This window comes from Gastrolobium bilobum, unplaced genomic scaffold (assembly GCF_033153095.1).
Source record: "Gastrolobium bilobum isolate Gb01-03AN ecotype WA unplaced genomic scaffold, APGP_CSIRO_Gbil_v1 utg2408, whole genome shotgun sequence".
In the NCBI taxonomy this organism is placed as follows: Eukaryota; Viridiplantae; Streptophyta; class Magnoliopsida; order Fabales; family Fabaceae; genus Gastrolobium; species Gastrolobium bilobum.
Window position 1 is genome coordinate 862,197 of NW_026899693.1, and position 13,820 is coordinate 876,016.

A 13,820-nucleotide genomic window follows, 5' to 3' on the forward strand; every position below is an offset into this window, starting at 1 on the left:
GGGGGTTTGGGTTCGGATTTTGGGGTTTGGAATTGGGCAATGACAATGATTTCACAATATTAGGTCTGTAGAGATGGTGGGATGAAATACAATCGGATTGAGAGGATTACACATGAACAAAGGGAGCTATTTAGGTTTACACAACAACAACAATCGAAATGAGACCGAAAACATGGAAAATATAGGGTTTCAGTCGACATTTAGTCGACTAAATATCGTTACTTAGTCGACTAAATATCCCAAAAATGTAGTCGATTAAGATGATTTTTTAGTCGACTAAATTTGCGGTAGTCCACTTTCTGAAGATTGACCATTTGCTCGACTAAAAAAGCAAGGTAGTCGACTAAAAGGGGGCAGGTTGGTGGATAGTTCTTGATCAGGGGCAAATTGGTTATTAATTAATTAATGAGGGGCAAAAGGGTCAAAAAGCCAATATATATATATGAAAATATTAAAAAAAATCACAAATCATCAAAGATTCAAAATATACTTAACATAATTCATCAATTACAACCACAAGTCAATATTACACAACCTAATTAAAGTACCAAGATGCCAAAGTACAAAACTCATATTCTAATGGGGTCACTAAGCTGACCCAGTTTTGCCTCTTTTGATAAGGTCTCTGACAGAGAAAAATTTAAAGGAAGTAAGAATGTGTTTTTGTTTTCTATCGACAACCATAAGGATTTCATTTGAATGGGTAAAATTCTTCCATTTTCTAGAAGATTCACGGCAGCAAGGTGAAGATCAAAGACGACTAGGTCACTAGGAGAGAAGAGAACGATTAGATTTAAGTTTGCAAGCATTTTTATTTTATTTTTTTAATAAAATATTGTCGTTTCATGAAAAAAAATTAAAAAAAAATATGCAGTGACCCTCTTTGATCCGGGAGACACTGAAACTCAGCCGGGTTTTGAGAGTCAGAGGAGTCAATATGCATATAGGGTCTAACTTGTGACCCAACTCTCAGAGAGGGGAGGGGTCAAGGTTGACCCCGGGGCAGGTTGGGATTTTAAAACACCGCATAAAACAAGTTTTTTTATTTTTTGTTTTCAAAAACAAAAAACTGTTTAAAAAAAACACTAATCAAACAATTTTCCTATTCTGTTTTTTAAGCAAATATATTTTTGTCTCATTTTATTATCTATTCCCATAAAATAGGAAAATCAAATAACTTAAAATTGCCCCATTTTGGCATTTAACTTTTTACGAGGAGCGGAAGTGGAAATCCTTATCCTCACGGAAAGCACGACATCGGACCAATATTTGTGTGAAAGAGACAAATTTTCATTCATTCAAGCTTCCATTCACGAACCCTCAACTTTCCCAGATTTTCCTTGGTTCTCACAGCACCAATTTTTGTGGGAACAAACAAAACAATAAAAATAAAATAAAAAAATTCAACTTTTGAAAAAAGTGGTTTGCAGCATCACCCTTTATTATTTATCAACGAGCACCATTCGTGCCTAGTTGAAAAACTTCTTCTCCCACTATGGGTTGCGGGTCTTCCCTTCCAGGTTATCAAATTCTACTTCTGTTGTTATTGTTTTATTTCTCTCCATGCATTTAAGGGTAGACTTTTGTTGAAATTCTCATGTTTTGTTGTTAATTTCAGCTATGGAGCTGAAAAGGGGTTGAAAAAAAAAGTTTTCTTTTTTTTAAACTAATTTTGGTTTTGATTTGTGATTTTGGGGTTGTATTTTAATGGGGTTCAGTTATTAAAAGCAATTATTGAGTATTAGCTCTGATGGGGTTTTGGGTGAAATTGATTTTGTGTTTTCAGATAGGGATTTAAGGCAGTTAGGTCGAGCCAATCCAGAGAACGGTGGAGGGCAGGACGCCAAGAATCTACGTGTTAAGGTATGCTATGCTCCGAGTTCTTGGATTTCTGATGTTTTGTTACATTCCTTAATTTTGAAAATCATTTTTTAAAAAAAACCTTATTTTTTAACATGATTTCATTTCATTCATTTACCTGCATGCATCCCCTTACATATCAATACTGATTACTTTCATCCATAAATATCTGCCACGTGGAGGCAGACATTATGTTGAATCTGCATTCACTTTGGATCCAGACATTACTAATGTTATTAGAAATATTCACCTACTGAAGAAGAAATGTTACTTTTTACTTCTAATATTTTGATATCCCGGATAAATCATTATACCCGCTCCCCCCTCTTTTAAATGAAGATAGCCATAGAATGCTGAAAGAGAATATAATAATGTTGTTAATTATCTAAACGACTGAAACTTGAGAACCAGAAGTTTATCTTGATTTTGTCATATAAGTCTCATTTTGGTTGTTATGTATTCTTTGTTAGTTATCACAAGCTTTTATACTTTAATTATTGAAGAACGTTTAAGTGGCTTACTAGGCAGAAATTTGATTTGCTGAAAGAATGGATTGCAGTTGATGATAAAATTATGGTCTTTAATCTAAGGAAGAATGAATGGAAAATATAGCAATGGATGAAAATCTAATATTTTGTGTAGCTTTATATCTTTATTTACTAACAGCAATTTGATCCACTTCCAAAGAAAGAAGTAATGGGAAATATGGTCATAGATGAAAATCTTAAATTTTTTGTAACATTCTTCTCTTTAGTTTTGCGTTAAACTAACCAGGTACCTGTAAGTACTGGATCATGTGCAAATAACAGTCATGTATCCTCCCTACCTTAGTTATATAGTTTCGAATTTGTAATCATTCCCCTGCTAGAATCCTAATATGAACTGTAATTTAGCAATAGGGGTTCAGTTGAAAGTAATTATAATTAATTCTGTTATACCACCAATATTTTATTGTTTAACCTTTATAGGACCCAATAACTAACCTTTAAATGTCACTGAACACAGCTTGTTCTCTTAGGTGATTCTGGTGTTGGTAAAAGCTGTATTGTTCTGCGATTTGTTCGTGGTCAGTTTGATCCAACATCCAAGGTAAGAATGTTACTTTTATTATTACTCTTTTTTTTTTGTAATGTAAATTTTCCTAACATGGACTATGAAGGAAATTAGTTGTCTTCTAGATATGTTAATTATTCCATGGTAATGTTCTTACATTTTTTAGACTTTGTAATGCAAGGTAACTGTTGGAGCGTCTTTTTTGTCGCAAACAATAGCTCTGCAAGACTCTACGACTGTCAAGTTTGAAATATGGGATACTGCTGGTCAAGAGAGGTAACTTTCATTAATCTATCCAGTTTATGCAAAGTTTATTCTACAAACCATTAGGAGAGCTCAACTATATATTGCGTTCCTCATGAGATTCCCCTTTTTTCTCATTTCAACAACAAATGCATTCTGAAGTAAAATTTGATTGCTAATTATCTATTTCAGGTACACTGCATTGGCACCACTATACTATCGTGGTGCAGCTGTTGCAGTTATTGTCTATGATATAACAAGCCCAGAATCTTTCGGCAAGGCACAGTACTGGGTTAAGGTAGGTTTGCAGTTATTTTGTGGTTCTATATTGTCATTTCTTGATTTGTGTGCTTATTTGAATGAATATGAATAACAAACAATTGCCTATATTATAGTCTGGAACTGTACAATAATGAATACAATGCAATCCTATTATAATCTACTTCCTTCATTTATAATCATCATAATTTGTTAGTAAGTCTCCAGATGGATGTGTGTTGTGGCTCAATGGCAATATTCCTACCTCATGACGGGTAACAAGGAAATTAATATGGCTGCTCTGTCTGTGATCTGGGATAGGATGATGATTATGTGAGCTAGGATGTGCATGCACTGAAAACTTTCACATACGACAAGGTTTTATATTGAAGTAGAGGAGATGTAAGAGAAGGAATGAGTACACTGAAGCTGGAGTACCTAATCAGCGTTGCCCTTGCTTATGCCATTTTAGAGTTTTATTTATAAACAAATCATTTGAAAATTTAAAGGAGTAGAAAGCTATGGGCTTTAAAAGTTATAATAGTTACAGCGGAAGACCGAGAAAACATCTTAGTAAAACCATTAAGAAGGATTTAGAACTAATGGCCTCTCCAAAGACCTTGATTTTGAAATGCAATGATATCAGTTGATCCATGTAGCCAACCCCACCTAGTGGAAAAAGGGTTCGGTTGTTGTTATTTGCAGAAAGACACTAGAAGTTCACTAAATCCCCTTTATTAGTCTTGGTGAAGTAGCACCAATATTTGTCTGTTCCATGCATTTCTATGTTACATAATCAATTCTCTGCCTCTAAGGAGATTGAAAAGGACTGCTTGCCCTCATTCTTCCTTTTGCACATGAGATTGCATTCATTGGCTTCTGTTGGAGTTAGAAGAAATCTAATCAATATCATTATGGGATAAGTTGTTGGAAAGGCTATCCAAAGGCTAAAAAGAATAGCAAATAATTCTATTTGACAAACTCATAATTGGCATCCATTTTTTTTAATGTACTGCCATTGCTCATATGCTGTTATATGTAATCTTATATGTTAAGCACAATCATTAGATAGGAATAGCTTTAAGTTTCTACATTTTCAGTCAATTTTGTTTTAGCAGCTGAAATATTAGTAATTTTTTAGGAGCTGCAAAAACATGGAAGCCCTGATATAGTAATGGCATTGGTTGGTAATAAAGCTGATCTTCATGAGAAGCGGGAAGTGGCTGTTCAGGTAGTCAAAACTCCTCAATAATATTGCTGTCTTATAAACAAAAAATAAAATAAAAAATCACTTGTTTTTCTCATATAGTATGCTTTGTTGTTTCCTTGAAGGATGGCATTGACTATGCAGAGAAGAATGGGATGTTTTTTATAGAGACATCTGCAAAGACAGCAGATAATATAAATGAACTTTTTGAGGTACTTTTGATGTTTACTTCCTTCCAGTTATTAAATTTTAAAATTAATCATGATATTTTGAATTTGGCAAGAATGAGAATGGATGAACACTAGAAAATAGTCAGTGCCTGGTTGTGGTTGTTATGGCAATTAGGAATGGACATGCTCACATCTTAACTTCGGTAACTCTAAATTATTTATGATCACAGTTTTATCTTTTGTAGATAAAAGATGTATCATAAAATTATTTGGGAATTGATGTCACTTCTGATTGAATATAAGGTGCCAAAATGATTTGTTCCTGTTTTGATACTGGTCATGTGGTATGAAGCACATAGCCTATTTAATGTTAAGCTCTACACACGGGCTACAAGAAGTTTAAGTCAAAACATGCTCAAGTGTTAGGAAGTGTTGGAATACTGCTTGATATTGACTTGCAGATCTTTGGGATTTTCCACAGGCTGTGCTAGTAGTAAATTTTCAGTTTTAACTCTGATCTTTGGTCTCTTAGGACATCGTTGACTATGCTTCTAGCAAGCTTCCACATGATGTTCTTGCTGCCTGAAGATAGTTGTAGCAAACTCATATAGACCTAGTGGAGGAGCTAAAGATGATCTTGGGATAGGAATCCCATTCTACAAATTCCAAGATTGAATCTTTTCCAACAAAGGTAATATCTTGGTCTTGGAATACATCAAGATGTAGCCCAGATAAAGCAAATTAGAATGGCCTGGATCACATTTTAAGGCTATGCAAGATTGCTACTTGTAGAGAAGTTAAACAAGCATGCTAAAAAGCACCAACTGCTAGGTAGCCTCCGACATCCGAAAAAGACTGAAGCCTCTCAAGAATTATAACCACTGGATGCCTGCTGAATGTACAGAGTGTAGTTTGCAACCAAACATGATATGAAAATAACATCACTCTATTATTCAGAAATTATGATAGACGTTATTCCAAAGTGCCTGCTTTTTCTGACCTTAATCCTTGAAAATTTTGTTGAGAGGGACCTCAGGATTGGATTGCTGCCTCTACTCAGGCTATATGACATTAGTTAATTACCGCATCGACGCAACTCAAGAAATGCTGATTTGACAACTTTAATGATGTAGCCTACAAGGGGAAGTTCTATATCAACGAAACCTTGACTGTTGGTCTGATTTCAGTCTGGAGTTCTGACTAAGATCTTTAACTAGTTTTTCATTTCTCTTCTTTTCTTCCTTCCTTTTTTGGTTTAAAAGGAGGGCTAAGATGTTTTATTGAGAAAGGTAACAGTCTGCTAAAATGCAAGCAAAGTGGCATGGCTCAGATTCTATCCTGGGAGTTTCTTAATAGACTAGGCACTACTTAAGCTACAGCTCCTGGCTCGAGTCATTTCCCCTTCCTTTGTGTTCCCTTGTTATTGTGCTGTGTAGCTTAAATTGTAATTCATGTCAACATGCTTTGATTTGACAATAAAATTGTGTACGTACACCTTGCAAAATTCTAAATTCATGTTGGGTTGTTTTAAGTCTTACTATTATCTGTTGTGTTGGCATGTAGTATTAACATCTAAATACTAATATATAATTACCATAGTCATGATTGCATATTTGTACGTAAATATAATCTTTTACTAATATAATGTTCTTAGGCAGGGCTTAGAATGGACATTCACAATAGGCTAAAAGATTGACATTTTCTTTTTCACAGGAAATTGCCAAAAGACTGCCTCGCCCATCAATTACTTGATGTAGCCAGAACGCAGTTCACTAAAGTATCTGCATTTGATTTGGATCCTTTAAATTTGTATTGCATGAGTTATGTTTATGTATATTGTTATTAGATTTCTCTGGTCATTTATCAACCTGTAATAACATCATGGACACCATGTTAGACAGATGCGACAATAGGCTATGCTTTGTGAGACCCTCAAATATGAGTCATGTCTATTTATGATTTCATGTCTATTTATGATCTTTTACCTATGAGTGTGGCACGCAAAACGAATTGAGTGTGGCATAAGATGACACTTTTCTTGTGAAAAGAGAAGTGTTTTTCCGTTTATCTATCATATTTCTAATTCGTTTAAGGGTGTAATATCATCTAGGACACCATGTCAGACACAAAATGCATTAGGTTGTTGTAGATCATGCTTTGTGAGACCCACAAATTATGGCTAAATTGAACATGTTTGTTGAATGAATTTCAATTTGCGTGCTACACGGATTGACTTGTCGGTTCCACCCATTTTAATACCTCTACTTCATAATATAATTTTACATTCTTTTGCATGTTAAAGATTGAAATTTTGAGGCCACGCATGAAACTAGAGTATAGTTTTTTTTGTTTTTTTTTTTGTGAATAGAGTATTATGAACATTTATAGAAAAAAAATTAGTAACGAAATGTATGTCAATAAACTCTTACAATACCTAATGGAAGCATTAAGCTTGGTCCCAGAAAAAGAAAGGCTTCATGGAGATATTCGGACAACTTAAGCAATGCTACAAGTTAGGATAATTTGTATTAACAAAATCGGATAAGGTTATATTTACGGAATTTTTGTTTACAAATTACACTAAGTATGATTGGTCATATTTTAATCGGTCATACTTATTGTAATTTGTAAAAAAAAATTATAAACGGATTTTTCTCTGACAAAATCATATGTTGTATAATTGATGTTATAAAATTTAAAAGTTTATAACTTTTTTTAATAGAATATACTCAGTCCAACCTACCCTTGCATTTCTTTCACGCAACGAACTTGGGATGGCTGAGGGCGATTGAGCAATAATGACAAATTAGGAATGACCATTTCAAATGGAAAAATGACATTACAATATTCTGCTATTTGCTTTCATTTATATTTTTTTATTAAGTTCAATTAAAAAAGAAAATAAATGCCAAATTTGGAGTCCCGAATTTGTCATTTATTTAATGGCTGTGGACGCGTCTTAATGTAACACGTAGTTGACTGCATCATGAAGTGTCGGCAAAGTTTATTAAATATAATTTTCTGTTGACAGTTTTATTCTTGGGAATTTCAAAATCATGATTGAAGAAGCTGTTTGTCAAAATTATTGTCAATTTAACAATTATAATCTGTGTTTTACAATTGACAATTCACCTCAATACCTTCAATTGTCAACAAATAAGAATTTGAGAGCCATACTGGTGGAGATTAGGTTTCGAAAGAAAATTGAAAGCATTAGTAAAATTGTACACAGTTATAAATTTAAGAGCTGCATAAATAATAATAATTTTTAAAATAAACATTTATATATAAGTGAAGTTTTAAAGTGATTGAGTTGGATCCTAAACCACTGACATATATCCATGTTATTTACATTTCTTAAATCCGCTTGTGGGATTGTTTGGTTTATATTTTGATAAAATTAATTTAAAATATTTTATTTTTAAAAGAATTAATGTTAAAAAGTAATTTATAATTTTATATTTAGGAAAATTGTCTTAAAATTGAATTTTAGAAAAATAATTTTATCTAGATGATTTGTTTGGACCTAATCAATTTACTCACTAAAAAAATTATTTCTTTTAAAGATAATTCTACTTACCACAATATTAATTTTGAGAGTCTAAAAAAATTGGCCAAACATGACGGTTTAATGTACAAATCCATTTTTGTTGCAGTCGCTATGCTTTGGAAATATACAAAAACAATCATAATTCATTTCGAACACTCTTTATATTTATTTTTTAATATTAAAACAATGTAATTTGACATATAATGATGGAAATTCTTTTTATCAGATTAGGGTTAGATTGCACTTCTAGTGCAATAAACTTAGAGGCCCCTAAAATTACTTCATGAGAAAAGTTCTCTCATATTAAGAGATAAATAAAGTGGGTCCACCAATTTTTAGAAGAAAAAAATAAAGAGGCATATTTTTCGAAGTGAGAGTAATATGAGAGATCAATCTTATGCAACATAAGAGTATGATTTTCCATAAACTTATATCAAACTGATATATAATGAGGACGAACACAGTAACATCATTATAAAAGAAACATTCATTTTTTGTATCCAATTTTAGTTAAACCATAAACCCCTTGTTAAATGACCTATAAATTCGTTCATATTAGTTTACACATAAACTTAAAAAAAAAAAAAAAAATGTTATTAAACCCGACCCGGACATCAACCCAATTGAAGTACTGAGTCATTGGTTGAACCGATTGATCCGGATATATAAAAAAAATATATAAATATGAACATATAAAATTAATTATATTCTTCATATTTAAAATGAGTTAAACAAGGTTCACTGAATAAGCTCAAAAATTACTCAATCACACTTTACAAGTTCATAAAACACTTTACAAGTTCATAAAGCACAAATAAATGAAAATACATATTATTACTAAGTCAATTTAAATTGTAATTCAGAATTCACATAGCATACCTCTTAATGACATTCAAAAGGCCAGATTTATAAACACATATTTTTTAAATTTATCTACATTGAAATGACATATGTCACATTCTCTTAATTTATTGTTTCGCAAATTACTTCAGTATTGGAGGTTAAAATTTGAGATCATTGTATAAAAGTATATTACTAGCAAATAAAATTACAAAAAAATTTAAAATGAGTTGTATATTTTTTTATGATAAAATGAAATAATTTTAGTTTTTGGTTTTTGGTTTTTGATTTTTTTTTATAAAAATACATGATTCAACCAATTTTGATCTAGTTCAGCCGAATTTGATCGGATCTAACGCATAATCGGTTCAATACTTGACTCGAATCGATTCAACCAAACTCCTGATCAAACAGGCCGGATCGGGTAGGGATTTTCACAACAGTTATTAATCACATATGAGAAGGTGGTCATCGATTACAAATGGTTCTTTCATAGTCTTAATTACCTATGAAACTAGGCAAAGACCTTTTCCAGGAAGGTCAAATACAAATAAACATTTGTTCTTCAATTTTTTTCAATTCCAATTTTTATTCCTAATTTCATCCTCCAAAATATTCCAATTCCAATTCTCTTTCCCAAATTCCCTCTTCTCAAGTAACACAAGCTTCTTCCTCTGCTCTCTGCAACCTTCATGGTGGCTTTCAATTCTCCGCCGTGATCCTTCCCATCTTTGCTGATTTCCCACGATTCACTCATCTGGGTATCCTCAATCACCCTCCAAATTTGAAGCACTCTCGATATTGTGGTCAAAGTTTGCTGCTTTGACTTCTTTTCTCTGTGTGTCTCAAAATGGGTGGGAGCGAGAACTCAAAGGCTATGGTTATGGGTCGTTTGGCTGAGTCCATCAAGGAGATTTCTGGGTTGCCTGAATGTCAGAACGTTTGCAAGAACATGTATGGGAATTTGGTTCGCAGAGTGAAGCTGTTGAGTCCTCTGTTTGAGGAATTGAAGGATAGTGATGAGTCTCTCAGCGATGAACAGCTTGAAGCCTTTGAATCGCTCAGCGTTGCTTTGGATTCAGCTAAGACCCTTCTTAAGTCTGTGCGTCAAGGGAGTAAGATTTACCAGGTATTGACTTTTGTGTGGTTTTTATGTTTTGCCAAAAAATATGAGTTAACTCTGTTTTGTAGGTGATTGATTTTCTTAAAGTGGGGGGAAATTCTTGAAAAGTTGTGTGTTTTCTATTATGTGATGCCACTGTTTTGTTTTTTGTGGGCATTGTTTTTGAAAATTGATGAAAAATAAATTGCTTTTATAATTTGTTTGTATCCTAGCAGTGCAAATTACCAAAACTGCATGTTACACTTTCTTTCTTTCTTTCTTTCTTTTTTGGTGGGATTATTTTCTGCTTGTGTTTGGATTGTATGGGGGATGCCAATGCTTTCTATCAGTATCTTTCTTGATGGACGTTGTTAGAGAAAATTTTCATTTGCTTTAAATCTCAGGTGTTCATATGTGTATGCACAAATTCCCAAATTTAATTGCAGGAATATCCAATTACTTAAGTGTTTGTTGTTTCTTGCATTTGAAGCGTGTGTCCATTGCAGTATATCCTTTTCGATCAATTTCATTTGGCTTTGTTTGTATGCAAATATTTGCTGGCTACTTCATATATAATTTCTTATCTGCATTTGAAAAGGAAAATTCTTATATTCAGTAAAAAAATCCCTTATTCGTAAGGCGTTGAGATATCGGACATATAGCAAGGATTTTGAAACTCGTGGAAATTATAGTTCTTATTTGCATTTCATTATGAAATATATATTGGTACTCCTTGTTCTATATTTAATGTTCACTTTGATGACTTAAGCAATGTTTTTATTTTAGCATGTTTTCCTCATCATACATGATCAATGTGGTCATCAATTTTTATTTTCTCCAATCTGCATGGTGCATAGGAAAACCTATCAACTAGATAAAACAGATGCTTGAAGTTTAAATTCCAAAAAATAGTGTATTCCTGAAAACCTGTGCAAGTTTTTCCTTCCGTTGGTGTACAGTGCACTAGCTGACTTTCAAATTTCATTGTGGATCACTATTGTTAAAATTAGAGTAAGAGATTATAACATCTGAAGATGCTCTATGCCTTCTGGTTCAGTTTGTTTAGCAAACATGTTTGTTGATCCAGACTCTAAATTTTAGTCTAATTACTATTTTACATGTCACAGGCTTTGCGGAGGAATGATACAGCAGATAAGTTCCAAAAAATAACTGAAAAAATCGAAGCTGCATTGAGTGAAATTTCATACAACAAACTTGAGATATCAGAGGAAGTTCAAGAACAGGTAATTTTTATCATACTTTAGAAGGAAACGAACAATACCACATGCAATTCCATGGTGATTCAAACCTTTTCCTGTCAGTTCTACTAATCATATTGATTGCTGTGCTTTTAAATTTCTCCAAATGATTTTTTTTTTGCAAAGATAAAGGGTTGAGTATCAAATTCTATTTATTCCTCTCTTTTTATAATAGGTATTTTGTACACGGGAGTTGAGTAATCAATTGACAGATTATGTGCCACATTTTTCACTACTGTTTTAATATTTTTCAGATTGAACTGGTGCATGCTCAATTCAAGAGAGCCAAAGCTCAGACAGAATTTACTGATTTACAACTAGACTTGGATATTACAGTAGCACAAAAAGAAAAAGACCCTGATCCTGCTATACTCAAAAGACTTTCTGAGAAGTTGTATCTGAGGACTATAAATGACATAAAGAAAGAGTCTGGTGAGTTACATGAATTGGTTATCACAAGCAGCGGAGAACTAGGGGACTGTTTAGAGACGATGTCATCCCTTCTTAGGAAACTGAAGGACTGTGTGCTCACGGAAAATCCTGAGGTTGACACCTTTGAGTGTGAAAAAGTGTCAATTAAGCATAGGTCTCCTGTGATCCCAGATGATTTTAGATGTCCTATATCTCTTGAACTAATGAAAGATCCTGTAATTGTCTCCACTGGCCAGGTATTATACAAGATTGTCTTTGGGTGTGGCACTGGTCTAATGGTGTCAGTTATGATTATTCATAAACTTTCTACTTTCTTTTTGCAGACATATGAAAGATCCTGTATCCAAAAATGGCTAGATGCTGGTCACAAAACCTGCCCCAAGACACAGCAGACACTTTTGCATACAGCCCTTACCCCTAACTACGTTTTAAAGAGTCTGATTGCTTTATGGTGTGAAAGCAATGGTGTTGAATTACCAAAGAAGCAAGGGAGCTGCAGAACAAAGAAATCCGGAAGCAGTCTATCAGATTGTGATCGAACTGCTATTAATGCTTTATTGGATAAACTAGTAAATGGTGATATAGAAAAGCAAAGAGCAGCTGCTGGCGAGCTCCGTTTGCTGGCTAAGAGGAATGCGGATAACAGAGTATGTATTGCCGAGGCAGGAGCAATACCACTTCTTGTAGATCTGTTGTCTTCCCTGGATCCTCGAACCCAGGAGCATGCTGTTACAGCTCTTCTCAATCTTTCCATCAATGAGAGTAACAAAGGAACTATAGTAAATGCAGGAGCTATACCAGATATTGTAGATGTACTGAAAATTGGCAGCATGGAGGCTAGAGAAAATGCAGCTGCAACTCTCTTTAGTTTATCTGTTCTCGATGAGAACAAAGTTGCAATAGGTGCAGCTGGAGCTATCCCAGCTCTTATTAAGTTACTTTGTGAAGGTACCCCAAGAGGTAAGAAGGATGCTGCTACTGCTATCTTCAATCTATCTATTTACCAGGGAAACAAAGCAAGAGCTGTAAAAGCCGGTATAATGGCCCCATTGATGCGATTTCTGAAGGATGCTGGGGGTGGAATGGTAGATGAAGCACTAGCTCTAATGGCAATCCTTGCAAGCCATCATGAAGGCAGGATAGCAATTGGTCAGGCTGAGCCAATCCCTACTCTAATTGAGGTCATACGAACCGGATCTCCACGCAACCGGGAGAATGCTGCTGCTGTCTTGTGGTCACTATGCACGGGAGATCTACTGCAGTTGAAACTAGCAAAGGAACATGGTGCAGAAGCAGCACTGCAGGAATTATCAGAAAATGGAACCGATAGAGCTAAGAGGAAAGCTGGAAGTATATTAGAACTCTTACAACGAATGGAAGGGGATGATAATTTGCAAAATTCTTAGTCTCAAAGGTAACCATGTCCACATGAGTAGTCTGTAATAATAGTGTATTCCTTCTCTTTATCTTTCTTTTTTTACTTTAAATGAAGTCACCTTGCTGATGGAGTTGATTTTTAAGATAAGCAGGCAACTTGTGCAGGAACTTCGTATTATGTTTGGTTGACATTTGTCTGTAAAAAGGGAAATGTTGTAAATTAACTGTTGAATATGTTACGTGAGGATTATAGATGGGTTTAGTTTCTGCCATTGACTCTCAAGGCTAAGTTGGCAATTATTGAAACTTAAGTCTATTATAGTAAAGGCTAACATTTTAGGATACAATTAAGGCTGTAAACAACTAGAGACGAACTACAGTACTCTCAAGCCTTCTGGATTAAAATGTACCAAGCTTGATATTATTTCCAAGCTTTGATATATCTAAAACCTATCTTCGAACTCATCCT

General features: G+C 33.9%; 2 protein-coding genes across 4 annotated transcripts; both read left to right on the top strand.

Moving 5' to 3' along the window:
* Positions 1–1,233: 1,233 nt before the first annotated feature.
* On the top strand, positions 1,234–6,792 carry LOC133292659 (ras-related protein RABF1). 3 transcript variants are annotated; one of them, XM_061491106.1, is made up of 8 exons: positions 1,234–1,520; positions 1,787–1,863; positions 2,866–2,949; positions 3,095–3,189; positions 3,349–3,454; positions 4,556–4,645; positions 4,747–4,844; positions 6,505–6,792. In XM_061491106.1, exons 1-8 carry the CDS (start codon positions 1,496–1,498, stop codon positions 6,635–6,637), a joined length of 708 nt encoding a protein of 235 aa, XP_061347090.1. In that variant the 5' UTR covers positions 1,234–1,495; the 3' UTR covers positions 6,638–6,792. The 3 variants fall into 3 exon arrangements, with proteins under 3 accessions (XP_061347090.1, XP_061347091.1, XP_061347092.1); XM_061491107.1 differs by lacking the exon at positions 6,505–6,792 and adding an exon at positions 5,324–6,328 and having other exon boundaries at positions 4,747–4,833; XM_061491108.1 differs by having other exon boundaries at positions 1,240–1,520; positions 4,747–4,833; positions 6,505–6,785.
* A 2,866-nt stretch (positions 6,793–9,658) lies between these two features.
* Positions 9,659–13,616, top strand: LOC133292621 (U-box domain-containing protein 14). Its single transcript, XM_061491046.1, has 4 exons — positions 9,659–10,310; positions 11,411–11,527; positions 11,797–12,210; positions 12,298–13,616. Exons 1-4 carry the CDS (start codon positions 10,032–10,034, stop codon positions 13,378–13,380), a joined length of 1,893 nt encoding a protein of 630 aa, XP_061347030.1. The 5' UTR covers positions 9,659–10,031; the 3' UTR covers positions 13,381–13,616.
* The last annotated feature ends 204 nt before the right edge of the window (positions 13,617–13,820 follow it).

Coding starts and splice junctions, on each gene's coding strand:
- LOC133292659 (XM_061491106.1), top strand. CDS start 1,496: ATGGGTTGCGGGTCTTCCCTTCCAG. Junction 3,190..3,348: donor GATACTGCTGGTCAAGAGAG/GTAACTTTCATT, acceptor TATCTATTTCAG/GTACACTGCATTGGCACCAC. Junction 4,646..4,746: donor AGCGGGAAGTGGCTGTTCAG/GTAGTCAAAACT, acceptor GTTTCCTTGAAG/GATGGCATTGACTATGCAGA.
- LOC133292621 (XM_061491046.1), top strand. CDS start 10,032: ATGGGTGGGAGCGAGAACTCAAAGGCTATGGTTATGGGTCGTTTGGCT. Junction 10,311..11,410: donor AAGGGAGTAAGATTTACCAG/GTATTGACTTTT, acceptor TACATGTCACAG/GCTTTGCGGAGGAATGATAC. Junction 11,528..11,796: donor CAGAGGAAGTTCAAGAACAG/GTAATTTTTATC, acceptor AATATTTTTCAG/ATTGAACTGGTGCATGCTCA.